A 27927-nucleotide genomic window follows, 5' to 3' on the forward strand; every position below is an offset into this window, starting at 1 on the left:
TTTATTTATTTTGTACTTCCCTTGTACACACACACACACAAGTATTTTTTTTTTCCAAAACATGGTTCACAATGTTATGTATTATTGGGGCAGGTATGTGTAGCAGTTGTACTGGGGTGATCGGCATCCACCCACAAATAAAATAATCTCTAATATGGAGAATTGGTTAGTGACCTCACCTTCCCTAAAGAGACCTTTAGTCCAAAATGCTGTGATTCATAACATGCACACAGAAGAAGATTATCAGTCATCATTTCACCAACATTACAGCCACATATACAATAGGTTTCATGTACTTACACTTCTGTTGTGTTTCAAAACGAAAGCATTGAATGGTTAGAAAGAAAAGTTCATCAGGACTTCACATTTAATATGGTATTAAACACTATACTATTTGTCGGAATATACTAACCAGCAGGTTTGGGAGACATGAGCGTCAAAGGCATCTCCACTGTTACGTCACTGAAAATGAAAATGAAAGTACATTAACATCACATGATGCGTAAGAATGCATGAGACAGTATTGGTGATGGGTGATTTACCTGGATGTAAGGCCTCCAAGCAAGCTTCAGAGAACAGATTTAACAGACTATTACTTGCACAACTTGGCTACAGTAAAGCAAAGGAATTTATTCAGAACATTTCTTACCCTCCGCCAGATAGCATCAGAGTAACCTTGACTTTATAGGACACAAGAATTCCTTGCATCTCCTTATCTCCCTGACTCCTGTGGGAGAAACAGGCAACAGTTTAAAGCTTTGGGATTTGGTCTAAGACATAAGTGGATGACACACAATGTAGAGTTGTGCCACCGCCACTCAATAAGAGGATGAAAGCATGGCTCAATGTAAGTCCTTGGTCAAAGCTTCAGAATGGCTTACAAGGTTGTGGATGCAAGGTGGGTGTCCTCATCTTTAAGACGTCCGTCCACTGATATTCCTCTCTTCTCTTTGTTGTTGGCCAGTGTTGGGGTTACTGTGAAGGACTTGTCAAATGTTGAGTTGCCGTTAATGGTCTCCCTGGGTTCACAAGAAAGTTGTTATTGGCAACTTTATTTTACACCACTTCATTCAATAGCCGATATTTTTGGTTTTGTAAAAGTATATACCCGAACTCTTCGGTGCAGACAGCCGCGGTGTAAGTGTCAGAGGAGTAGAGCGCAACATTTGTAAGCTGTTCCACTACAAAGAGAAGGAGCCCATTATTTCGTTTTTCATTCACTACACCAACATAACCTTGTGACCTATCGCACCTGACACCCTGATTTTCTTCACCGTCTTGTTGGTTTCATTGTTGACTTTCACTTTGACAGTGATTGGTTCGTCGTGGTAGTATATCTGGAAGCATCAGTAAGAAATGTCTTATTCGTTGAGCAAGTCACAATTGTTTGTGTACGACTCTGTTTATGCACCTCTTTTTCCAGGGCAGCCTCCAGGTGGACGGGCTTGTCATTCATCATGAACTGCTTGGAGATGTCAGCCTTGGGTCCGGCTTTGTTGCCTGCCGGTGCAAACTGGATCTTTTTGATCATGAGCCGACAAGTATCCCTAAAATCGACAATAAAAATGATGCTGGATTCATTTAACCCCCCAAAATGTTTCATTTCATAGAGAGCAAGTCACTTCACTCATCCCTTTCTCCTGCTATTTCTAGTAGCTTTAACTAAGGGATAGCAAGATGCTCTAAAGGCACATTTTCGACGTAATCCCACCATCTGCCTCTAAGAAGGTTGACTTGTATCGTACTTCCCGATGGATGGAAACGCTTTAAATGGCTCTTATTTACAGCTCTACTCTGAGTCTCTGGTGGGAAGAAACATAGACGCAATCTTCAGGTCTTAGTCAGGGAACCCATTTGCTTTCTTCCATGATCTTTTCATCAAAAATATGCTTATGTATTTTTTATACAAGTACAGAAAAATCATAGGTTTTAGTTTCCATTTTCTACATGTTTGGCATACGTACTTCTTTTCAATCACCTCATCTGGATTATTCTTTTCATTGGCAACGTATGCTTTCACCTCAAAGTCCACTCCACAAGCCTGGTGAAGAAATAGTGTCATACGCTTTAATAGATTTATGGACTGTCATCTGAAACAAACTGTTTTGCCTAAAGCAGAATATGAATCACTGCAACTGCATGTACAAAACAGTACCTTTCCAGAATCATTTGGTCCAGGCTGCAGTGCGACGGAGCAAGGCAGGTTCGTGGGCATCTGAATCAAACAGAAGACCAGTTAGGTTAAGCTCATTTTCCTATTCACAGAGTGGACCTCACCGCGGCCTCACCTGGAATGAGAAGGGGCATCCCTGCTCTCCGACTTTCTTCATGAGAGATTCCTGCATTGGTGACTTGGTGGCACTTCCACCTTCAGGGGGATACACCTGGACACGATGTATCCAAATGTCCCTCCTGAAGGTCAGCCCGATGACATCCAGGTCTTCGCTTCCGTACCGGAAGGCACAAGCAAGGTAAACAAACACTGCAAGGGAATAAAAAGAGTTTGGTGTTTGTCTGTGTCCAACCATTTCTTTATGCAATGATACCTTTTTTGCCATTGAGGCCTGACGGGTCCACTTTAACCACGCCATCTGTCGTGTGGAAAATACAACTTTTACTGTCGATGTTATTTTGAGGAAGTTAGTTTTTTAAAAAGCCACTCACCAACTACTTCCACTGAATCCACATGGTCCACAAAATCTCTCTTTCCCAAGTACAAAGCAATCTGGAGCACACAAAAATAAACGGGCAGAAAAGGAGTTAATCTTCACTCCCAAAGAGATATTTAAAGTTATTTTTGAGTCGGAAAACCGCCGCACAAGTGGAAATCCTTATGCCCGCAAGAGTTTTCAGTAATAACAACATTGCCAAAGGCCACTTACTTGTCCATGGCCACTGGTTTTCTTGAAAACTCTGCAAAAAAAGCAAAGAAATCCATCATCCTTCTTCATGTTAATCACACATTCCACTCCTATAATAAAGAAATTGAGCTATGATATCGACATAATGTCGAATTTATTTCAACTCTTAATGTTAAGTAAATGTTGTATAACCCTCCATCACATTCATAAACAAGTAATTCTTCTTAGTGCTACCTTCTCTATCCAAGCACACAAACTTATCCAATTAAAACCTCTCCGTTGACTTGAGTCCAGGATCAGATCCGCACAAGCCATCTTATCCGGATTTACTCTCATCCTGGAAGACGTAAGTGCTGGAGCCGACAAAATGCCGCCATATGTTTATTGACTAGGAGATCATCCTAAATAAATTTAGAAGGAGAGCACGCTGCTTTTGTGATCAGTGGTCTATTTTGAAGAGCTGAATGGAAATCTGATAATCTGTATATTGATTTTATTTTTGCAGGAATTTAGATGCAACATTGTTGGCTGCGGACGTTTTACTTCAGACTACTTGCCTGACCATTGACTGGAACACAACAGGTAACATTGACTTTGTGTATTTTTTTGCTATTCATTTAGAGTAAAAGAAAAAGCTTAAACTGAATGAAATTATTTGGCATACTTACTTTGACATGTTTCCAATTCAGTCCTGCAAATAGAGCAATGCCACAGTGATCAGAATAGCATGAGTACATGTATGAACAACTTTGTAACATGAAGTTCCATTCAAATCAGAAGTTTAGCAGCACTTTTATTTTGATGTAAATAATTGAGGATGATGTAAAATTCTGGAATGAGAAGCACCCTTACCGTCCGCTCTGGGCAGTCAATGAGAGTTAGTGCTACCTGCTGTAATCCTCCGCTGCTGACTGGTCGTGGTGTGTGAGTGCCAGTCACCTGCTCCCAACTGCTTTTATACCACGACCTTCCAACCTTGCAGCCCTCCTGTCAGCTTACACAGCCTCTCAAAGGAGACTGTTTCAGAGAAAATCTGATAAGTTGATTAGAACACTACTATTTAGTCCTTGGTGTGAGTAAAAATAATGCTGTAACAGTATGTCTTCCAACCCACTGGCCAATTGCTGGAGAGACTGGATGTGGGCAGGTTCCAAGATGGCATTTCTTTTGAACCGGTCAGTTATACGCCTTTTTCGCTTCTTGGTGCATGTTCATGCACCTCACCTCTTTTTCAATAAACTGAGGCATCTATTTCTAATGTTGTCTTTAATTGTAGTGCAATAAAAAATACCCTCAAGTTATAGATCTCACTGATAATTGTCTAGATTTTGGTTCAGTAGAGACAAGCTATTCTATTACAATGAAAAAATCACCTGTCATTGAGTTCTGAAGTGTTCTGAGTGCATCTTATCTTGCATTATTATCATAAATCGAAGTTTAGAAAGCTTGAAGCTTACAACTATAAGTAGCAAAACAGACCAACTTAAGGATGCCATCATCCCTTCACACATGAACGGCTGGAATGCGACGGCTGATGCTCCGCTGGCTCTAATCGCAACCAGTAATGTGCTAGACATAATATCTTATGTCATCTATCACATCTAATATCTAACATAAATCTATGTTGCTCTTACATAATTGGGTTGCTTCTTGTACATTCTACAGACAATAGATGATGATTTTTATGGCATTTTCTGTGGTTGAAAAACAGCTGCAACATCTCTCCCCTCCTCTTCTGGATGTATGTGCTTCATATCATCATATATTACATCCAGCAGCCTCCTTGATGTTTCTCCTCTGCTCCTTTGCCCGGCTTGCTGCATCTCCACTTTAGCTGCTACTCTTCAGTCATAAATCTGTCAATTGTCTCGAACTGTTCAACCTAGTCTGCTCTCTCTTGATTTCATCCATTACTCTAGATCAGTGTTTTTCAAGCCAAGCCACAACTCAAAATATTTTCACTGAAAAACCCTCAAGGCACAACCAATGGATCTATAGTGTCAATGAAATTATGCTTTGCCGAAATGATTGAAAATGCCATTTATTTAGCCGTGTTAGGTGAAATTGGATTATTTCATACGGCACACTGGTGGGAAAACACTGCTCTAGATGGTTGAACCCGGTTACTCAGCTGCCTTCACCACCTCTACTGCCTGCATCTTCTCTGTTCCTCCTGCTTCCCCCTTCATTGACACAGTAGTCTTGGTTCCACTGACTACCATACATTGGTTTAGCCTTCTACTGTCAGTCAAATCAGAAAATATATCAACTTGTTTTGTGTAAATAACTGTGGAAAATATTATGAATAACTCATTTTAACAGTGATGACAGTTATTTGCGCTATAATTGCACCAAATCTCAAAATATATATATGATTTGTTTCATTTAGTTTCACTCAATTATTTTATATTGGGTCAAATTTCTAAATTATTGGCATCTTCTTGAAGAAATAAAGACGGGGTAGGCTAAATAGAATAGTTTAATAATTGAATATACAAAAGAGAATTATTCTGAAACTTCCCTTGAATAAATAGAGTGTTGTCTTTTCTATTGAATATTCCATTTTTAAATTTTATCTCATTTATTTCTATTTTTTCAATGAACTGACGGGTTGTGAAAATTGTGTGAATGATCGGGAGGTGCTCTAATCTGAGCCAGGACTAGTGTGGTATTAGTAGGGATTTTTGCTGTTTGAGACAGCCTGCGTGACAGACCGCTTATTCAGCGAGCCACGCGCCAGCTCCGTATTAACACTATTCTTTTCATTTGTGAAAGTCGTTATTATTTTGTGTGTCATATAACTTTGCAAATGAAAGTAGTCTCAATACAATACTGGGTTGAGCATGTATTTTACGGTTTCATTGTTAGTGGAACAGCAAGTGTGCAACTAGCACTGTTTAGAATGTTTGTCATCTTATCCTTTGACCTCATATTGGCACCCCACATTGAACTTCACGCCAATCCCTGTCTCTTTGTAATCGCTGGAAGCGCCTGATATCATTATTTGTTTCCTAGCGTCTGCCTCTCCCTTCCACAAAGCTGGATCATTAGACATTGGGGCATCAGCAGGTCACGACCCACACTGTCTTGCCATCACTGAATTGGACGACCGGTTTAAGGCTTCAGCCGGGGCGGGTCTTAATTCCATGTGTTGGATTACTGGGGGATCTTCGCACTTCGTGGTCCAGGTCTAATTGATTGAATAGCGCCGGGATTTACACGCCAGATCAAGCGTCTTGTAGTAGATTGTAGCAACTTTGTTGTCGAGGATAAGGAATTAGGTTTGTTTGTGTGAATGTTTGTTCCTCTTGAACCCCTTTTTGAGGACGCGGTTCAAGATCTTGTTAAAGCTGATAGACAGAGTCGTGCGCCATGTACAAAGAAGTGTTTTGTCATTTGTCCTCCAGCCATTTGAAATCAGTGGTTAGGTTACTAAAAAACGGCAAAGCTAACTTCTTAGAATGTAAATCTTTTATCCTTATTGATGCCATTATGAAGGTTTATAGGAGAAGTGCAGTTGGTTTATAATCTGCTTGCTTTAATGAAAGAGTTTCTTGACAGGGTGAACTTGCAGGGTGTGTGATTCCTCATCCTATTATCAATATATATATATATATATATATATATATATATATATATATATATATATATATATATATATATATATATATATATATATATATATATATATATATATATATATATATATATATATATATATATATATAATATCCAGAACATTAAATTGAAACATGTTCATCCATTTCTTACGTTCTCTTGTTTACACACAGATAAGCACAACCATCACATCACCTCCTTGGCGTTGGTAAAAGTTGTGTGTGCCCTCAGGTGAGTGACTGGTGGCTCATTTGGTCAGGGGGCAAAGTGTAATCTGATGATACTCACCAGAGACTCAGATTACGGCAGCCACGTCTCCACTTGGAAAAGAGCCTCACACAGATTACATTTCCAATCTTTATTTGGAATGTCTGGGTCTCTCTCTGTCGGAGTTGGCAAAAGTGGGCATGGCACACAATCTGGGACATGCAAAGTGTGATGGTCTTCAAATTTTGCGGGTGCTTTTCCTGAATGTCGTGGTCTCTATTAAAGACAAATGCTCTGCTAACTCTAAAATTATTGAGTAAACATGAACAAACGAAAACATGCATACATGAATCAGTTCCAGTCATTTTCTACTCCAATAAATTACTTAGTATGTGCTGTTATGTAATATTTGCTGCGTTATTCATGTGGCATTACAAGACATTTAAACATTGAGGTGCATTTTTAAAACCCCATGAAAGTCATCCTCTGTAATAACACAAAGGGAACAAGCCTATTCTGAGTTCAGTCTCCATATGATGAACTCTCTCAATTCTGTTTTTCTAGTTTTAGCTGTGTGCGGTTACATATGGTCCTATAAGCCCCTTATAGTTAAGCTGATGCTTTTTTAGACCAACACCTTAAATAGACAGTCAACATTGCTGCTCAAAGGGATTGCCTGGTTCTCCTGGTGTGTTACACCATAGAATTACTTCTTCTTACCGCAGTTGTCTCTGAGGTGGGATGTAATGTATGTTGCCCTGCAGGCAAGGTTCAGCGAACAGTGAGGGGTACTGTTCCCTCACTCTTTATCCTGAGAGAGTCATCAGCTTTTAGATGTTCAACCTTCGAATCAGATCCACTTATGAGTCACAACATTATAAATCATATCCATAATAATGGAAAAATACTGAAGCAATACATGAGATTAAGTAAACAATAAAGAATAATAAAAAACACTAACATCACACAAGGGGTTTAAAATGTTTGTTAACTCATGGAACTCTCTAGGAAGGCGTGTATGCACATCAGTGTTGGGTAAGATGCGTAAGCAGCTCCTGGAGGTGTAGTAGTAGTGTAGGACTAGGATCAGAAATCTTATCCAATCACTGGGAAGAAGGTCCAAATCCATAGCCCAAGGATATCGTCAGCCCTGCTCTCCTCCCTCCCCCTGATGTTTCTTCTGCGCACTTGTAGCTTAAAGAGTCATGTAATCAACCTACACAAGTTTCCGGATAACACTGCACTGATCTGACAAATGACTGCCCTTATCTCAGGCAGACTGACTGACTGATCGGTTGTTGTGATCGGCAGTAAGTACTGTAGTGATCGGCATTCACCGATCACGCTAATATCGGCCGATCATGATCGTGACCGATATACCATCACATGTCGTCATATATCAAACTTTTAAAAATCCCTCAACAAATAATCATAATTATTTTGATGCAGTGGTGATGTCACATTAAAAGGGCTATGTTATGCAAATTCTCCCCCTACTGCAGTCAACTCTCACATACCAATAGAGTAGCTCTCTTCGAGGGCTACCAAAAAGCTTAAATTCGTATGTTGAAGGAATAGACCAGGCAACATCACACAAGATTCAACATCGTCATTCAGAAGTCCAGAATACCTCATCACAATTCAAATCACTAGGAGTCCAAAATGCTCAGTAGTGCAAAATCCAAAGTGTCAGTGTCCATCAAACCGGTGATAAAACAGAACAAAGGGAGAAGATCTGAAAGAATCCAAAACACGTCCATGGATCTGAATAGGTTCACACAATAAACTATAACCAAAACATTCAGGTACAAAAACATGGTTGGGCGTGGCACAGAGGCCTTTACTTACTGAAAAATATAGGCAACTGGGCATACGAGCCTGGGACCAGGTGGGTCAAGTTGCTGCCACGGTTTACAGGAGACCAGTCCCAGCTGTGCGCTACTGGTGGATCTCAGAAATAGAGGAGAAGAAAGGGTGTGGACCAAAATAAAATAAAAATAAAAGCAGGTCACAACAGTTTTTCAACAAAATAAAAAAATGTTTGTTTTTTTCAAAGTCATATCTACCTAAGGATTATAACATGACGCTGTCACTGTTTAAATCAATAAAGAAGAGTCGCTGAAATAAACCTAAATGCCTTGTTTGTTTCTCCATTTCAACACGTTTGCGTGCTGTTGAAACAGTTAACTCCCGACTGAGGCGATGACTTGTGATATGTTTCCTGTTTATCATCAACAAGCTTTTGTAACATTAGATCTAAACACATAAGACCTGTAAGTAAGTAAATAAATAGCAAAACAGAGCAGTTTGTTTAGGCGCCATGTTTGGTATTTTAGTCACTTGCAAATGAGTTTTTCCATCACACTCACCATATGTGAAGGAGAAGTTCCATCCTGTTTATACTGTAGATAGGTCCTCATACATAGAAAAGCCTACATAGAAAAACCTGCCATTGTCTCCATATTTAAATATGAATGTCAGATGTATTAAACAAAAACAATTGAAAACTTGAAATGAAGTATTTTGCTGTGATTGAAGTAAGAAGGTTGCACCTCCACGGCATTACCCACAGTGCCTTTCAAGTCACCAAAGCTGACACATTGGAATTCGCCCCACTTTAGAGAAGGTTTTGATCCGTAAACCAATGTAACTTACGTCACCACACGGTGTCGGTCTTGTGTCTATTTGCTTTATGGGCGCTGTGGTTGATGGTCTGCACATTTTCTGCTGAGTCGTGAGAAGCAGAACAGCAAATATGGACCCAAACAGCTCACCACATGCTCAGCTCGTGGAGGAAAGGAGGGCCGTTTCAGTGATCTCGGAGGGTTAAAAATAAGAATGTGAGGTTTGATCATAACCATCTGCAGGCTGCTATTTTTGCCGAGGGAGTAACAGAGAGCCCGAGACAGGGTGGGAGTTTGGCCGATTGAGAAAATAGAGGAAAAAAATGACACTGTGCGTAAAAACAAAGCAGTTCAGTTCACAGTAAGTCTATTTTGGGGTTACAGTGAAAGGTCTGTGCTTGAGGAAGGAAGAGGAAAAGAGTCTTGCGAGAAAGGAAGTCAGCTCTTGGTTCACACATCGGTAGTAAAGTTGAGCCCCTCACAAAAATCCTCCTTGTTTTGTCCGCCATCTGGAATGTGAAGTCACCTCCTCTGTCTACCCTGCGGTCTAATGGGGTTGTTCTCCGCCTGTCTACTCCCTCTTTCTTCTCTGACAGCCCTGAAAAAAAAACAAAACACTGGAGACCACACCAGAGAAGGCAGAACACTTCTGACAGGACGCTCATGTCAGCATGGAAGTGAGAGCTCAGCAGCGGCTCAGATGGAATCTGGACCTTAAAATCGAGTCATCAGCGGAGCGTTTTTTTTCCGAGGGTGTATCTTTTCCCTTATATGGGAAGGCAGCAGGAAAATGATTTGAATTAGTCTGGTTTCTGCTGCACGCCTGTCTGGATTTAGTGCTGACTGAGTTGCATCTGTTTTTGTCTTTGCTTAGTGAGAGCATGTGGGTGCAGCCGATTTGTTTATTTCAACTTCTCTATTTCTTTTGTGTTTTGGAAAGAGAGCAGAGGTTGTGTTTGTGGTAAAGACACGGTCCTTGCCTGAAGGCTGTTTTTGCCTTTTGTTTATAGTTCATCTGTGGACTTACCGACTCACCTGAAGGACCATCATTTTTCATCTAGATCATAAGATCTCAACAAACCAGCGGAGGACTATTTTCTGTCCCTAATTCAACAGGATGTGTGACCTGCTGGAAACAAACACAGATCCAGGAAGTCTCAGCTGATAGACCAGTCATCAAGTCGTCACCTCATTGACTTTCTTCTTTGACAGAGAATAACAGGAGATCTTGAAGGATAAGAAACTTGGACCGTTTCTCAACCTCATGTGGACTACACTCAGCAGAGTATCTCCCAACGTTGAAAGCCATGGCTGTGGCAGCGTGGTACCATCGTGACATCAGTCGAGTCCACGCAGAAGACTTGCTGGCTCGGGCAGGAAGAGATGGCAGCTACCTGGTGAGGGACAGTGAGTCTGTACCTGGAGCCTACGCCTTATGTCTTCTGTAAGTCACAAGTTTTTTGCTCCCACTTGTTATTCAATCCCAAGTAGTTATAGCTTCAGACATAGATGCGATATAGGTGCATAGGCGCATAGGTGAGAGACACGTGGTCAGGGACTCGGCACATTGGTTTTAAACTGCTACTTGTGATTCCATGTGATCCTAATTTACATGAGCTCTAGCATCTCCCGGAGACTCGGACTAGAGCGTGTCATTGCAAAAGGTGGTTAAGACTCAGGTTGAGCTGACTCCATGGAAAAATAAAATGAGTAAACTTGGCAAATTTGGAAATTAGATGCTAAAAGGTGATGCTAAAATAGAACTTCACAACCTGCTGCTTAAAGATGTTAAATTATATCATCTTTCAAACATCACATTTAAGTCCTCTTTGACCGTTGTAAAAGAAATCAGCAGCTCATTCAGACACTGAGTTGACCATCACTGCCTCATTGCCTTGTAGGAGAGCTAGGGTGTATAAAAGGTCATTTCCAATACCAGCGTTTGCCAGTTACACCCAGGTTCTGGACTCTCCGTTTCCCCTCTTACCCCACTTTCTTCCCCGGGGCCCCTCAAAGAGGGCGGTAGTTTCGACAACCGCACTGTGCTGACTGCTCTTCAGATTGAGCCAGATACATTCCTGAAAGCTGAGCCGGTCTACTGTTCCCTGTTTCCCTACTTTCCCTCTTTCTTGAACGAGCTGTGTGGTGTCTGTCCCTGTTGTGTGCTTCATATGGAATCACTAAACGCCTCTTACAAATCAGGCCCTTAATTTAAGCAACCAAGTAAGCTGGCAATCTTTTTTGTGTTTTCAGAGTTAAATAAAAATCCATCAAATTTAAGGGACAATTGACTTAACACTCAACCCAGCTCATTGTTTCCTGATACTTGTTTCAGAGTACAGAGTCTTGGCTGGTTTATTAAGGCTTGGCAAAAAAACACGACCAAGACAAAACTGTACACAAAACAATTACAGAAACTAATAGTCAAATAGACACGCACATTGACTTCTCATTCCGTTAAAACCATTGTCATAAGTTCAAAAATAAGATCAAGAACTGAAATGCTGTGATTGAAACTCCCGATTATATTTGGTCTAACCCTAACCTTCGCTCCTCATTGGTCTTGGTCTCGCCTCAGTCTCAGAGTAGGTGGTCGCGACTATTATTAATTTGGTCAAACCGCACTCAAACCACAAGTTCCATAATACACTACATCAGTTGACACATTTTTGTCCTCTGGCCCCTCTGATCTGGAGAGAGACAGATGTAAATAACCAATCCATTCAGTGGTGTTATACTGTACATACTGTATATACCTTCACATTCACAAAGAGCAAATCGCATTTTTATTATTAAAGCTATCAAATCAAGTGACATTTTATCATAATAACAATGATTTGAATTCCAGGAAAGCAACTTGAAGTAAAAATGTAAATGTATTGATCGCACTTTACTCATCAATAATGCATTTATAAGACATAATGATGACTGGACATCATGTAAGGTAACTATAGCAAGGTTGAAAAAGTACTGCTTGCATTCCCAATGCCTTATCATTCCCATGCATAACTTTGTCTCAAAGGTTCCAACGTCATGTTCACACATATCGCATTCTCCCAGACGTGGATGGACTTCTGGCAGTCCAGGTGAGTGTTGTTGTTGTCGAGCCGTCTTTCCTGTCATTTCCGGGTCATGAGGTCACAGGGACAGGACAATGCTGTTTATTGCTCCGTGCTCGAAGAACAGCAGCATGTTTGTGTTTCCTCCTTTCTACCGCGGCTGCCATCTGGCTGCATGCTTCAAGAGTGAGCTCAGGAGGACAGAGAAGAATTGTTTTCATGTCTATTGCATTCCAATTCTACCCACACACAGGGTCGCTGGCGAATGTGTGCGCTTCTTCTTTGTGTGTACATTTGGGGGTGTTTGTATTATACGTAGCGCTGCTGCTGGATGGTTTGTGCCAGTAGTATGGTATGTTTTCCTTCTCTGAAGTGGGGGGTGGGCGGAAAGTCGTAGATCAGCTGTTTAACAAGTGGAATAAAGATGACGCAAATTCAGTCATTGCTTTACTCATTTTTCCAAGACACTTCCAGAACTTATTTTCCCCTCAGTCACATGACCTCTGTTTTGTTTTAGCAGTAGATGTTTCAGTTCTCCCGCTGTCTCTTCTGAAAGACGTTTTAATTGTTTTTCAAGAAATCTGTGCTATTTGTAGACTTCTTGGCAAAATGGTGAAGCAAATCCTGCCAAAAAAAATGGGTTTCTTCTTTCACCGCTCGATGAAAACAAGTGACTAAGAAGAGAAGGAAAAGAGCTGGCTTCGTATTTCAAGTTGGAAACACAACATTTTCATGCATGTAATCCTCCAAACTGCAGATCAGTCTTTGAGCTTCAAACATACTGAAAAAAGGGAAGCCACAGCCAATACAACAACTACATTACTGCACCTCTTTTATTCTCTCTATTAAAGCTACATTCTCCAGTTGCAGGTGGAGTTTTGAGGGGGTCAAGAAGGCAGCACTTCAATTTTGGCAGATTTTATTCTAATTTTCTGCTTTTGTTTTCCGTTCAAGCCAAGAGTGACACATGCAGTTATTCCCCACCTCCCAAAAAATCAGCTTGAAAATATTGTGGTCAGGTAGCTACCAGCATTCTGTGGATCTTCTGTCATTGAGAAAGCCACTGTACTGAAGCAAGTGTTCTGGTGGTCTTTATGCTTTTGTGTTGGACTCATAAAACCAGAGAACCTAACCTCGAATGGCAGCAGAAGAGGGACTCTGTGATGAAACTAGAGCATTTAAAATCAAACCAAAGCTGACATGGAACTTCAAACAAGAGTGCTTTTTATAGTTAATTGATTTTCCAACTAACAAAAGAATTCCCTGTAATACAAGCTCACTTTAGTTTTTAGTGAAAATCCAACCTAAATTAGATTTGAAAATCTATCCGGTTAATGTGAGTCTAATCCAATAGCCATTCTCCGTGGCTGCTGCTCTCAATTATGGGATCAATCCGGACTTGTGAAACACTGTGTAGCGGCATAGAGGCCTTCATTAACTTTGCCGAAATATGTGAGACAAAGACATAATGGACATGGCTTTTAGCGGAAAAAATATTGGAAAAATTTGTGAAAGAAAGTCTTGTCAAAACTGATGAAAACTGAATTTAAACCAGTAAGTATTTCCTTTATTTTATAGATAAAAGAGATTTTATATATATATATATATAATAAACATATGGTCCAGGAGGATGTGTGGCCTGACAAAATGTCATGATTTTTGTTATTTAGAGTCACAAAAATTGACACCACTCATACACTAAATCCCATAACACACTGCCAAACTGAAGAATCAAGTATGACTTCCTAATGAAACAGTGATTTTCACATAATTCAGTGAATATGAACCTTATTTGACCAATTGACTGATTGATTGACTGACTGTATTTTTTGTTTCTGCCTCCTCAATGATTGATGTTTATGAAACTTTTGTGTGTGTGTAAATTGATAAGCTTCCACCAAAATATATATTTAAAAAAAAAAAATTAAAATTAAAAAAATTACAAAAAGTAATTGATTAACTTGACGGTTAAAAAGTTTAGTCATTTCCCTTTAAGTCATAATAATAAAAAATGATCATCAGAGTTTTAATTTAATTCAGATGAACGTATTATTCATTTGTTATCTATCTCAAGACAACACAGGGTGTGCAGGTCAACTGTTTCCGGACCTTGGAGGATCTAGTTTTAGGTTACCAGCAGCCGCACAAGGGGCTGGTCACTCCATTGCTCTTCCCGGTCCCCCGCGATTCGGACACTGGGGAGGAAAGCTCAGGTGATCCATTACATCTATGCTTCGTCTTGTTTTGTGCACAGTTGGTGCCACTTCATAAAACACTTTACCTCACAGATGACGAGAAGCTGCCATCACTTCCTGCCTCTGTCAGTTTGGTGCCTGTGACATCATCACCCCCAAAACCATCATGTCACGCCTTATTCCTGGACAAGTTGCAGGAGTTAAACACTTCCAGGTACCTTTGATCTCAATGTAGCTCCTTGCTATTGAGTGCCAGTTATTATATACTAGAATGCACTTGTAGTCGGATGGAATTATAAACACATTAATGCTAATTCTTCTGTCACTCATCACAAGTGGGATGTAGTTTCACAGCTGTTTGGAATTTTAAAAATATAATTTTCATAATATAAATCACAGTTTGCTTGGATTTCTCTCTGACCAGTACTTTCACAAGTGAGTGGGTGGCATCTATTCTGGGCAGAACCACTCACATTTTACAAGGATCCCATTACTCTTCTCTTTATTTGAGAAAATGATTTCAAAACTCAGTTTTGTTGGACCGAAGCAGCGATAACTACACCAACGGGGCCCTATGGCCTTGGATGGACATGATGCTATTGGCCGCCATATTATTTATGACAGAATGTGGGATGAGACACGACATTTAAGGTTAATAAACAGAATATAATTGATGCAAATGTCACATGTGACGAGTCACATCATAACTTGATAAAAGCCTTGTTTTCTCACAGTATTGCGGACGATGTGATCGGTCTGCTGAACAACTACCTCTTCAGTGAGTTGCCTCTTGATATCGAAAACGTTCACAAAGGTGCAACGACGCTCTGCCACCTCAAGCGAACTCTGGGTACCGCGTGCCAAGGCCTCAACAGGTTCAGATTCCTTCAGGAATGATTCCTCCGCCGTGTTTGACACCATTGGTGACCTGAACGGATTGCGTTCACAGTGAGATTGATCTGACGCTCTCGAGTTTGGAAACTTTGGCCAAAGTCTTCGACCACCCGAGCTGCTCCATGTCTCAAACCAAGGTGCAGGTACTTGCCAATTCATCGCTGATGCAGGAGGAAGTGACCTGAATCTGAGCTACAACTTCAAACTCTCTGTCTCTTCATTTCAAGGGTCAGGAGATGGACATTGACGCCTTGTTGTATAAGATTTCTGCTTTGGTTAGCCTTCTTTCATCGCTGGAAAAAAAGGTTGGTTCCGAGTTTAACTGTTTTTTATTCAATTTTTATTGTACATCAGCTCATGATGTAGACTGTATCCCTACTGGTTCATTCGCTGCTTTTAACTCCCTGTCCTTAATTATTCTTTGCTCTAAGGAAATACGTACTGTACACTGTAAAATACACTGTTTTATGGAAAATAATTACTTCATCTTCTATCAATTTGTTTCTGGTGGTTTGTGTTGTTGTGTTTTGATTGTTCTTATAATAATTCCAGTTTTTTTTTTATGTATGTGAAAAAAGTCTTTGTATATATATATATATATTCATTGAAAGTGAAAGTGCTTGCTGATTAAATCTGACTCCACTGTCTGCGCACAAAGGTGGTGAAGGCTCTACAAGATGCGGTCACCAGTCACAATCTGGCTGCCCAGCCCGTCCCTGCTCCACCTGGACCTTCACAAAGCACACAAAATTCAGGCAAACATTATGCTCGTCAAATGCCTGTGTATTCCTTTCAAGTAAGTGAAACAGACATTTCAAATGACTTGCAAATACTTTAGTGTGACTGAAACAGTAATTTTGTGCCTCAAGGTGAAGCTGCTGCGTTACGGACGGCAGACAGTCTCATTGGATGTGGATTCAGGGGTGATACTGTTTGACCGGAAGGCTCATTCTTTTGCTGCAGAGAGGATCACACATGATAGAAGTAAGGAATTACCAAGTGGTTTGACCCTATAGGCAGTGATGTTGTGACATTAGCTGGTCATAATTCATCGAATAAGAGGGACTATCTCAAGGACAGGACACTGTCACGACTTCTAACCTACATCACCACATTCTTGTGGTGATGTAAAGTGTAATGTAAAGTGACTTTACTCCTTGTATGGACAGACTTGCGCTGTGAAATGGTGCAGTTCTTCTTTCCCTATGGTGCCTGGATGACTCGGCTCAATGAAGATATTGCTCGACTTTATTTGGATCTGTCCAGCTCAGTCCAGGAAACTATGAGCCATTTTAATTCACGAGGCTCACCATTTTGTGTATTTAAATGTTTAACGTGTCAGAAAAATACATTTTTCTGCATAGCTGCATAGCCATCAGAAGGTGGCAGCCTTTGCTCATATTCTCCCAGCTACATGCAATTAAATTCATGCGCCTAAAACATGCTTAGAATGCAACGCACTAATTTATACAACACTCTGAGATTAAATACCACTATAAATAGCACTTTAAAGTTTGCTCATCAGGATCATCTGTACTGTCGTGTTTGGGTGCTTTGTATCACTGCCATCCCTGCTTCATCCATTTATTGTACTTGTTTGTGTGAATCGGAATGGGAGCATCTAATGTCTGTGTTTGTTTCTGATTCAGTCCTTCAGATTGTGAAGTTCCAGAGCAGTCCTTCCAAGATACGCATGGCGATTGACAGTCATCACAGCCCACCTCGAGAGCTGACATTTGAGAGTGCACGGGTGAGCAACATGATGCACACACTCATCAGTGAGTCCGCTCAATACTGAAACACCGAGGTTATGATGGTAGCCACCATTTGTTAAATGCAACTGGCAGGTTATTCAATGTCAATCTGAGTTAAAACTAATTCTCTCTTGTTTTCAATATCAGTAATTCCTGTTTACATGTTTGATATTCTCTGGTTCCTGAGACAGAAATGCGAGGCCTTTTGCCAGCTTGTCCTGGTGATGAAAGGTCGACACTCGCAGCTCAGCGACCCTGATGTCATCTCTGTGTTCGTCGGCACCTGGAATATGGGTAGGCCACAGACTCGAAGGACGAGCGCTGTTGAGGCGCTGCATTCATTGTTTGTGTTGCGGCTCACACAGGTGGTTCCCCCCCTCCCCGCAGCCTGCAGTCATGGGTTACCTGCTGTGGTTTGGGACGGACCCCGGACGACTCGATGGCCTTGCTGCCTTATGACGTCTATGCTTTGGGGACTCAGGAGAATCCTCAGGGGGAGAAAGAGTGGACCGAGAATATCAAAGCAACCCTTCGCAGCTGCACTCACATCGACTTCAAGCAGGTGATGAAACACCCAGTGTGGTGAAAGAGTGTTTGCTATGAAGGGTTGGTATTAAGAGCAAATCTACAGTTAACATTAAACCTAAAAAAAAATTAAGCTGAACAGTTAGCTGAACATGAGAGAACGATCCCTAGATAGGTGAGGGCTTTCTTTAAAGAGTACACTAGATGAGTCTAAAGGCTGAAATTGAATAAGCACTCAGAGAGTGCAGACCTCAGCCAGCAGCTTATTTACACCCATATTAGGAATTTCAAACCAGCCTTAATGTCCTATATTTATTTTATCGATTCAATTAGATATCTTTTTAGCATTTGAAATATCAGCATTATCATTTATACTTAAATATGAATATGAGAGGAGTCAGTTGAGGTGTTTCGGGCGTCTCATGAGGATGTCTTCCTTTACTGGCCTGGGAGCATCTCTGGCTCCTCAGTTGAAGCTGGTGGATGTCGCCCGGGAGAAGGGCATTTGGTGCGACCTTTTGAGGATGGAGGGATGAGCACAATGAGACAGCAGGGGGCAGTAGTGTTCCAGATCTCACCTATATAATCCATTAGAAACTGAATGAGAGTGGTGGAGCCTGCTTTACAGTGTGATGCCGCTGGTCTTTATTTAGTTTATTTTTTGGTTTATATTTGTATTTAACAGTTAAACTCCTGCAAAAGCATAACCTCCTCACTTGAAAGAATGTGGACACACATTCATATCAATCCAGCAGCAATCAAGAGCAGAAAATTCTATTAATTATAATTATAACTATTAAATTCTATTGACCAATTCTTTCTTCCTGTTATGTAACATTCGAATATCTTTGTGCGACAAGCACTAGTTTTGTCATCTGGTAGAATTTCCATCTCTTCAAATCAGTCTACTTATGAAGAAAGTTTGGATGCCCTTCTGCCTGACAACGTTATATAATATAAATGAGATTCAATTTGCCTTTCATTCGTAGTATATGTGAAAAGAGCACATTTATTATTATTTTCCAATGTTTTCTAGTGTGTGTTGACAATATAATTTCTATTGAAATCATATTTGTATTGTAGAAATTAAAGGCAGCTTCGTTTTTTTCTTGTTACATTGGTGCCTCCTTCACCACCACAGTTTTTTGGATGTTACATGGAGGATTAAGAGATGAAATCGATTCTAGCTTTGTGTTTGGATCATGTCTGGGTTCATTCTTTGCTCCTTGAGTTCGTTTCCCCGAGCACACTTTGATTTCCTCCCGGTTCAAAAGCATGTAGGTGAGTTGATGATTCATGGTCCTGGGCTCACATCTTCTCTACAAGTCATTTTAGCCTTGATGGTTAACTTGAAAAGCCCCTTGTTTTATATTGTATAATGTATCGCAAAAGTGCAAAACATTTTTCGTGTTATAATGTAATGTGCGTTGAAATCCTGCAGGTGGCAGTGCAGTCCCTCTGGAACATGAAGCTGGCGGTGTTGGTGAAGCCTGAACACGAGGGTCGCATCAGCCACATAAACACGGCCTGTGTGAAGACAGGCTTAGGGAATGCGTTAGGTAGGTTTCACTTCTCAGCGTCACCATTACAAACGCTTCCACCTTTATTTCACATCCACAATTGTCTGTCAATACAGGAAACAAGGGAGCAGTCGGAGTGTCTTTCCTCTTCAATGGGTCATCTTTTGGGTTCGTCAACTGCCATTTGACCTCCGGAAGTGACAAAGTCTTGAGGCATGGTCGAGTTGGGGCTTCTGTCTGAGCGACATCACTTGTTTAAATAACGTCTTGTTCCACTGTGTGTTGAACGTTTCAGGAGAAACCACAACTTTGTTGACATTCTCAGACTGTTGTCTCTGGGGGACAAACATCTCAGTGCGTTTGACATCAGCCTGAGGTTCACACATCTCTTCTGGTGTGGAGACCTCAACTACCGCCTGGACTTGGACGTGCAGGTTTGTCGTGTAATTATCACACAAATAATTTAATGCATTAAAGATGTGTCTTTGTTGTCAACCAGGACATTCTGAAGCATGTTTCCAAGAGGGAATTTGAGGAGCTGATGTGTGCGGACCAGCTGACCAGGGAGCGACACAAGAGGAAGGCGTTTCTAAATTTCAGTAGGTCTTATTACCATCAACACCAGTGTGTGTGTTCATAAGTTGGTTTACTCATTCTCCCCCTTAAATGTGTTTTCACTCTTTATAATGGACTTGTAGAGCAATCATTTCACTCAAATCACATTGCAATGCTTTTATTCAGTCTAAAGTGACATTTGTTTTATTATAAGTAATATTAATTATATGCAACTTGAATTCCAGATGTGTCATCACATTATATAACATCATGCTAGTTCAGTAATTGTAAATTATGTCGAAAAAAAAGCAATATATATCTGTAATCATTGTCCATGTTTTATGATCGTAATTATACAGATTTAATTTTTATTTTTGTCGAATTAAGTTATTATGATTAGCATGATTATTATTATTATTATTATTATTATTATAAGTAGTAGTAGTAGTAGTAGTATTTTGCTATCAGGGATATTTTTGTCCCTGTCATTCTTCTTCAGTATTTTCCTTTGTTCAAATATTTAACAGTGATTCATAGCTATACTCTATGTTCTGGTTTGTGTGTTATAATTTGCCCTTGCGTCTCGAATTTTGTGTGGTGGAACTGAGCCATGAATTGCGAGTGAATTATTAATTTTGCACGCACAAATTAAAGCAGGCTCCATGAGCTGGAGACACAGCTCATTCATTCAGAAAGTTTAGAGAGGAGCCGAAAACCTCTCCACAACAAAACGTTTGGGAGCTCGCACAACACCAGGAAAAACAAGCTGTACATGCGGGGCGACATACTTCTCATGCACCCTCCATGTCCTGCAGCTTCCGAAGCCACTCGCCTCCCCTCAGTCCATGCTTCAGACATCGCCCGCTTGATCACAAGATGCAGGGAAACACCACCAAACTTACACAAGCTGTTCAATAAAAGCCCTTTACGGACTGTGCTGTATAGTAAAGCCACACTGTATTCTCCTCCATATTCACCTGTTTTTCTTCAGTGTGTAATCCGCTTACACACATTTCAACATGTGCTGCCATTAAACCAGCCTCTGAAAAACAAAAATGGCCAGTGACTACTCAACCAAAAGTGACATCTGTTGAATGCACGTGAAAAGATAGCGGCAGCAGAGACGATGTTTACAACATGTTCCACTCTCACACATGAGGGGTTCAACACATGCTCCATCACGCTGATGATTAAATCTCAGAGCTTTCATGGGCAGTAACTCACTGTAATCTCTTTATTCCTCCTCATGGTCATCATTATAAAGAGGAGGAGAAGATCACCTTCCCACCCACCTATCGATACGAGCGCGGCTCCAGGGACTGTTATCTTTGGCAGAAGTACAAGACCTCTGGTGTGAGTATCTCGACCGCGGAACCCAAACAGGACAAATGGTTTACTGAAAGCTCAGGGCAAGAAAGATTTCCCATGGCGAGAAGTCAACACAGCGACTCCTGCCTTATTACGCACTGAAAAAAAGCAAAGCATGAGTGAGAGTTCTGTGGGAAGCGGTTTTCCTTCCTCAGACTGAACACTTTCAGAGGTCCGTTATGTGTGTGTGTGTGAAAGGTTGTCTGAGTCATGTGACTAGGACTAGCAACCGGTCCAGGGTGCCGACCAACCCCCAATCGAGGTCTCTGATGTATCAACACTGGAATGCCTTTCTCTTAAATCATCCAGTTATTTTCATCTCTGCGATGTTAAAATTGGTGCACTACAAGGCTAATATCTATTTTGAAGGATCACGCTCCAACATAGCTTCGGTTTACCTTGTTTCCGGCTCTTTAACAGTCCACTCACAACACATTCCACAAACGCATAGTTTGGGTGTTTCCTGAAATGCTTTGCGACAAACAAAGTTCTAATTTAAGAATTTGACTTTGCAAGCTGCAGCAACAGAAATAGAAGTTGAAGAATTAAAGCCGGAATGTTTGTCCCAGCAGGAATGTAGACACCTTAGACCAGTGACCACACTTGAGTTTAACCACCGGTGTTTCTCTGTAGGTGCGAGTCAACGTCCCGTCATGGTGTGACAGGATCTTGTGGAAGTCCTACCCTGACACACATGTTGTGTGCACATCATATGGTAAGGAAAGTTCTTAGCGAAATAATGAAACATAAATACAACCTTTCACCCTGCTTGCAGATGATGGAAGCACGCCTTAGTGCAGTGTTGTCCTGATAATTGTAAGGTCATTGAATCCATGTCTTGACCATGACAAGTTGGCCTTCAATCTTGACCTCATCACCAAAGTGTTGGCCTCTCAAAAGCTCCTGAAAATGGGTCTTTGTGTGAATGAGGTGAAGAAAGTGTAAAGTGCTTCCAGTGAAATGCCCATTACAGGGTCAGGGTTGCCCCTCATGTCCATCAGTTCTTCTATACCTGATCACCTATAGCTCCCGACTGTTCTCATCTGACAACGCTCACTATTTAGTGACCTTTTTCCCATCTTCAACAGGATGCACGGACGACATCTTTACCAGCGATCATTCCCCTGTTTTCGCCACTTTCCAAGTGGGTGTGACCCCGAAGTTCAGCTGGAAAACAGGTTTTTCTTTAATCACAGCAAATACATTTTTTATAAAGGAGTCTTGCTGAGTGGCTCATTCTCCAACTCATGCTCGAGAACCTCCTAAGACAAAGTGGACACTATTTCTTGTTTTTACTTCAGAGGATGTGAAAAGAATACGACACACAAAAACACCCATTCGGTTAATCAATAAAGCGGCTGCAGGTGTTACTGAAGTGTGACTTAAGGGAAGAAAGTCCGCCCCTTCAAATGAAAGCTTTTAATATGCTTTCGTGGCTCCGTCTTTAATACCATTTCTGAATGTGGCAGGTAATTATTTTGCAGATTGAGCCGTAGCCTCAACGTTTTAATTGAAAATGTAGCGGACCAAAGTTAAAATAGTGAGTTCATCATCACTTGCTAACACCAACACTTGCTAACCAATGTCCCGATGAGTTGTTATTAATAAATTACAAATATAGTAAATTGGATGTGGAAATGTGTTCATAAATAACAAATATACTCAGCAGGTCAGACTACACCTTGGGAAGGAGAAATGACCACATACATATAAATAAATATCAGATTTATGTTATCATGTTGGTGGATTTAATGATAAAAACAGAGCAGTAAAAACATAATTTAATTATAAAAAAAATAAAATGTAATTTAATTATACATACAGTTTTGAACAAACAACTTGATCACTTAAAAATGATTTTATTTCCCTAGTTAGTTAACAAGTTCTCTTAATATGTTGTACAGTGTACAGAATAAAAAATAAATTAAAAAAAATAAAAATATATTTTTAACATGGCAAAAAGATTTTATACATTATGTAAATACGCTTTTCTCCAACCAAACTCATTTAAATTGTTTAAAATCACTGTTATTGTTTGCAGGAGTATAATATTGTAATAACAATATAATAAAGACTACAACATATACATTGGACTAAAACATCTGCTTATACATCAACAGCCTTATTGTTCTCATGGTTGTTTCAAGAAACCTTGTAATTCCATGTCTGTTAAATCTAAATCTACCTTCAGATCCAGGTTCTGGAGTGGAAAAAGCATGGATCGAGCTTGAGGGCATTGAGGCCATTGTGAAGACGGCGAGCAAAGAAAAGTTTCTCATCGAGTTTTACTCGCCTTGTCTTGAAGGTATAGAAACACACATCCAAAATAGTGCAATCCTTTTCCACTGTAGCTGAAAATGCATCCTCAAAGAAACGTTTGTTGTTAGAGACACGACGATCATCTGAGAATGACTCCCAGAGTTGTGATGTCCCTGGGTTCCTAAAGTTGGCCTGGTCCTTGAAGCAGCTGCCAAAGGTTGGATTCTCCTTTCAGTGGATTTTCTTGACATTTTCAATCTTATGTTTTTTTTCCCCCCATATATAACGTAGCTGTTCCCGATCAAGTCTGACATGGAATTTCTTCAGGACCAGCATCTGCTGTTGTCTGTCAAGTCCTGTGATGGGTTTGAGTCTTATGGTACTTCTTTTATCTTGATTTCTGCTCATTCGGCAAATGTCCCCCCCAAAGATTGTTTGGTTTATTCATTTCCTTGCAGGACATTGATCATCTACTTGAGTTTGTGGGGAGCAGTGGTGAGTCTATTTTGTGTTTGCAGGTGAATGTTGTGTGGCTCTGCGTTCTCTGACTGGAGGGTCAGAGAAGTTTGAGACCTTGCTGAGTCACAGAGGAGAGGAAATCGGTTCTATCAGGGGACGTGTGAGAATCCATGTCCCCAAGGACAAACGGGGAACCCGAAAGAAGATCTATGGTGAGTAAAATTCATCAAGCTGGTTGCAACATTTTCCCCTCCTCGCAAACTCACTTCCTACTTAACTTGCATTTCCACTGTTTCTGCTTTTTCTGACTCTCCCGAGTCTCACTTGGCTTCCTCTATTTGCTTCCTCAATGCCTCCTGGCTTGGCTTTTCACTTGCTGGCACCTATCGACTGCTTCTTCTTTTGGCTGCTGACCGACTGACCGCAACCGGCTGCATCCTGGGAGTCGGAAACTAGCAGATGAGTATTTATCCAGCAGGTCAGGAGCAGCAACGACAAACACGCACACTCCAGCAACTTGAGTTGTGTGTGAGGAAGTCCTGATGATTTTGAAATGTTTTTGCCTTTTCAGACTTGTTCTGTTTTGAGAAGGATGTTAGAGGTCCAGGCCGGGGACATGTGTGTCCCACACCTACACAGGTCTCAGCCAACAGGTGAGATTGTTTCGCTGAAAAATTACAAATTGATGTTGTGCCTCTCATCTGCATATCATTCCTGACCGTGGTCTAACACCACACTTTGTTACCCCTCCATTTAAAAAGAAAAAAGCTGATTCTCCATTGAAGAGGCTCAAAAGAAGTGTAATAAAACGTTTGGTGTTGCTTTCTTTCTTATAATATTCATTCTACGTTCCCTCTGATGTATCAATTCTATGACCCATGTCGAGGGAGAATTGTGGTAGCCACAGATACAGGGCAGTTATCGGCCGACAACCTGAGGTCTGCAGTCCTGACCCCACCTCTAGAATGGGGCACTTCGACCACAGCGCCAACCAACTACCAGCTCAGATATTGGCCTCGACTGGGCAGACCTGCTTGGCCAAGTGCTTGAAAACACTAGAATTAAATAATTAGTAAAGTATTTATTAGCCATTCATTGTCCTTTGGCAGTTCCATGGGATTAGGCCAAAATAGGAAACGGAATCTTATTCGTTCTAGGTGCCCTTGTACATCATCCCCCAGTAGCTTAAAACCACGGACTAGTCAAAGCCTGTTTAAAGACATTTTTTTCTGTAGTAAATCGAATTACCGTCATGGCCCAAAACATTTTCTTAAAATCATTGTTTTTCAATGCAGATCCCCTACAGTGGTGTCCAAACCCACCCCGAGCAGCTACACCAATCCAGCCTACTACATCTTCGAAGGCGTGTCAGTGGTCCGCAGGGCAGAAGAACCTGTCCCCAAAAGAAGTGACCCCCAGGTCATCTGGGCCGGAAACGAGGCGCTGCAGCTGCCGAAAGTCTCAGGACGACTGAACCGAAGACACAACCGCAGATCAGACTTCACTGAGATCGAGATCCCAGCCATTTTGCCTCAGTACTCCCTCACAAATGATCTCAGTTCAACCAAAACAAACTCTTCTTATCAGCTTTTCCCCACAAAGACCCCCGCTCCCATCAGCGCACCCTCGACTAAAGCAGTCCCTCTGTATCAGGAGCAGGCACCAAAGCCTAAGTATAACAAAAGAAGCATTGATCAGGACTCTATTCTTCCGGAGAAGAACCTGAGGAACTTATACATGAATCACTCTGTGATCATCAAGGAAAAAGACCTAAGAGATCAACGGCAACTTCCCCAGGATAGAACCAATCACCCTCAGAAGACCAAACCTGCATTTTCTTACCTCCCTACACGTACAGAACAGTGTCGCAGTTCTGTCCCCTGGACTGTGGAGGTTCCTGCTCCAGCACCAATTGGAGACCACTCACTCACTGCTCTGCAGATTGCAAAGTCGCTGAGCGAGGTGGACTTCTTCCCTTCAAACCGGGACAGCTCTCTGATCACCAACCAGATTCCCAACTTCAGACAGGGGCCCGCAGTGTATGAGAGGCGCTACAGCTGGGAGAAGGATGTACGGTCTTTTATTTTAAACCACTGTCTTGCTCTAAGCTGAAGGTGCTGTCTCTTTGAACAGATCTCTGTCCTTCAGGGAGCACCCGAGACCATCCGGGAGCTTCTGAGCGCCCTGGGACTTCAGAAATACACTCTGGGACTCAGTCTCAACGGCTGGGATGATCTGGATTACTTCAGGTGAAGGAATAAGGCTACACTTGAGAGCAGGGCTGCCAACTCTCACGCAATCGGTGTGAGTCATGCAACTACATGATGCACTCTGCGGTATGGCAATGTGAACAGACGTGACAAGTCCAGATCTATCAGTGCAACGCTGCGCCGTGTTTCCATTCACGTCCTCTCCACCGTGTCTTCACTTTCACGAAATAAAATTCAATTTGAAATTGAACTTGATCAAACCAAATAGGCTTTATCCGAATAGCATGAATGAATGAACCATGAATCAACCAGCGCATCTGAGAGTCCCGTCATTGAGTTCGTTGGTGGTCAGTCTGAGATGAAGTTCTTTTGAAGTCAAGTCCAAAGTGGATGGAGCCAGTGCAGCCATGCCAGTTAAAAGGCTTGCTGACGAGTTCCAAACCAGTTGGAGGTGTGAGACAGGAGGCAGTTACTGTAGACCTGGCTGCAGAATAACACGCGAATAAGTTTTTCTAAGCGTGGGTTGATTTTATATATGATATTTAGCTGAAGGAAATAGGACTGAACTGTAGTTGTCATTCGAAGGTCAAATGAAATTGAGTCAGATGGGATGCCGAGATGCTTGGGACGCGGTTGTGCAGTTGCCTTCAAGACCAACCCAGCAGATGAGAGATCAGCAGCATCCTGAGCTAGTGAAGTACTGCAGAAGAAAAGAAGCCAAAGTGATATCAATCAATTTATCACCACAACCATAGAAACTGATGCCTGTCCCTTGTGACACACTTCACACTGAATCAATAGTGAAGCACATTGGCTGTGAATGAACATTAGTCAGATTTGAGGGTCAGGAGATGATCTTGAAGTTATTTCTTGTCCTCATGATGAAGAATCTTAAACAGCAGTGATTTCTGTGAAGTGAAAATCCTAATTCTGGCCTGTTTCTATTCTGTGCAGTGGCATCACAGAAGAGGACCTACGAGCTGCTGGTGTCATTAACCCGTCGCATAGACGCAGGATCCTGGAAAACCTGCCCCGGAACTGGAACTGACAGATTTGCCTGAGACTCAATCTGAATCACAGCTGGTACCTTTAACTCTCATCTGAAATATTAATCCAAGTTTAGAGACGATTTTTGCACAGAGAGAGAGGTTGCTTCATGGATTAGAATGTTTCAAGGTAACGGAGTCATTTTCGATTTGCACCGACAAAGATGACCTGAATAAAGATTTTTATCATCATCTTGGAGCTCACTGAATGATCGTGTTTATTTTTCATGGTCACCTCGACGTGTCAGCTTCAACCTAGCACATTAGAGTCTGTAATATAAACCATTGCTGCATGTTCACCGGGACAGTTCTGACCATTGCCTCCCTGAGCAGTGCCACTATCACAACACATCGCATTTGTGTGTAAGTAAAGTGTGTTGCTCTCTACCGTCGCCAAGGAACCGTAAGTGTAATTTCACTCGTGGTGCAAAAGGACAAATTCTTGTGGAAATGAATTCCGCTTGTTTGGTGTCACCGTAGTAACGGCGTGCTTATCTAAATGGACCTGACAAGAACTGATTTGAGCCTGAAATATCAGCTTTCAGTTTAATGCATTTTGTGTCACCTGTTTTTTCCAGGTGAGGTGAAGATGTGAGTAGCACTCCGTGGTTTTAAATGCTCATCACCAACACCAGCATTACTTTTGGATAAACACTACCACTGCAGCAAAATGATATGATGAGTAATCCTCAAGTCCGTTTTAAAGATCATCTGCGTGAAGGTTTTGGTGGCTACAGTTACTCATTAAGTTGAGCCCAAACATTCTGATGCAA

The 27927-nt window shown here is 41.3% G+C and overlaps 2 protein-coding genes across 6 annotated transcripts; one reads left to right on the forward strand and one right to left on the reverse strand.

Annotated features, from left to right (window-relative positions):
• Positions 1-392: 392 nt before the first annotated feature.
• arr3b (arrestin 3b, retinal (X-arrestin)) lies at positions 393-3821 on the reverse strand. The gene is made up of 15 exons (XM_053879063.1): positions 3714-3821; positions 3530-3552; positions 2883-2913; positions 2665-2725; positions 2547-2591; positions 2289-2482; positions 2156-2215; positions 1965-2041; positions 1412-1547; positions 1253-1337; positions 1109-1181; positions 882-1019; positions 650-727; positions 543-566; positions 393-462 (listed from the first exon to the last, which is right to left on the reverse strand). Exons 2-15 carry the CDS (start codon positions 3535-3537, stop codon positions 408-410), a joined length of 1065 nt encoding a protein of 354 aa, XP_053735038.1. The 5' UTR covers positions 3538-3552; positions 3714-3821; the 3' UTR covers positions 393-407.
• On the forward strand, positions 3191-27480 carry inppl1b (inositol polyphosphate phosphatase-like 1b). Of its 5 annotated transcripts, none has more exons than XM_053879060.1 (29): positions 3191-3207; positions 3367-3443; positions 10523-10754; positions 12333-12396; positions 14444-14582; positions 14658-14778; positions 15299-15439; positions 15514-15601; positions 15686-15763; positions 16117-16254; positions 16328-16442; positions 17108-17208; positions 17404-17506; positions 17578-17774; positions 19179-19296; positions 19374-19470; positions 19553-19691; positions 19757-19856; positions 21077-21165; positions 21814-21895; positions 22269-22358; positions 23372-23485; positions 23568-23656; positions 23731-23818; positions 23958-24110; positions 24470-24551; positions 25194-25968; positions 26032-26147; positions 27063-27478. In XM_053879060.1, the coding sequence occupies exons 3-29, from the start codon at positions 10618-10620 to the stop codon at positions 27154-27156; spliced, it is 3648 nt and encodes a 1215-aa protein (XP_053735035.1). In that variant the 5' UTR covers positions 3191-3207; positions 3367-3443; positions 10523-10617; the 3' UTR covers positions 27157-27478. The 5 variants fall into 5 exon arrangements, with proteins under 5 accessions (XP_053735035.1, XP_053735033.1, XP_053735034.1 ...); XM_053879058.1 differs by lacking the exon at positions 3191-3207 and adding an exon at positions 6653-6710 and having other exon boundaries at positions 3308-3443; positions 10321-10754; XM_053879059.1 differs by lacking the exon at positions 3191-3207 and having other exon boundaries at positions 3338-3443; positions 10321-10754.
• The last annotated feature ends 447 nt before the right edge of the window (positions 27481-27927 follow it).

The sequence above is a fragment of the Synchiropus splendidus genome, chromosome 11, assembly GCF_027744825.2.
Source record: "Synchiropus splendidus isolate RoL2022-P1 chromosome 11, RoL_Sspl_1.0, whole genome shotgun sequence".
NCBI classification, from domain to species: domain Eukaryota; kingdom Metazoa; phylum Chordata; class Actinopteri; order Syngnathiformes; family Callionymidae; genus Synchiropus; species Synchiropus splendidus.

Bases quoted from the DNA above. Each gene is read 5' to 3' on its own strand.
- arr3b (XM_053879063.1), bottom strand. The intron at 2,592-2,664 runs GTGAGTGGCTTT...TCCACACGACAG, and splicing joins GGATTCAGTGGAAGTAGTTG to ATGGCGTGGTTAAAGTGGAC. The intron at 1,338-1,411 runs GTGCATAAACAG...TGATGCTTCCAG, and splicing joins AGGCTGCCCTGGAAAAAGAG to ATATACTACCACGACGAACC.
- inppl1b (XM_053879060.1), top strand. From the start codon at position 10,618: ATGGCTGTGGCAGCGTGGTACCATCGTGACATCAGTCGAGTCCACGCA. The intron at 17,507-17,577 runs GTAGGCCACAGA...CGGCTCACACAG, and splicing joins CGTCGGCACCTGGAATATGG to GTGGTTCCCCCCCTCCCCGC. The intron at 19,692-19,756 runs GTTTGTCGTGTA...GTTGTCAACCAG, and splicing joins GCCTGGACTTGGACGTGCAG to GACATTCTGAAGCATGTTTC.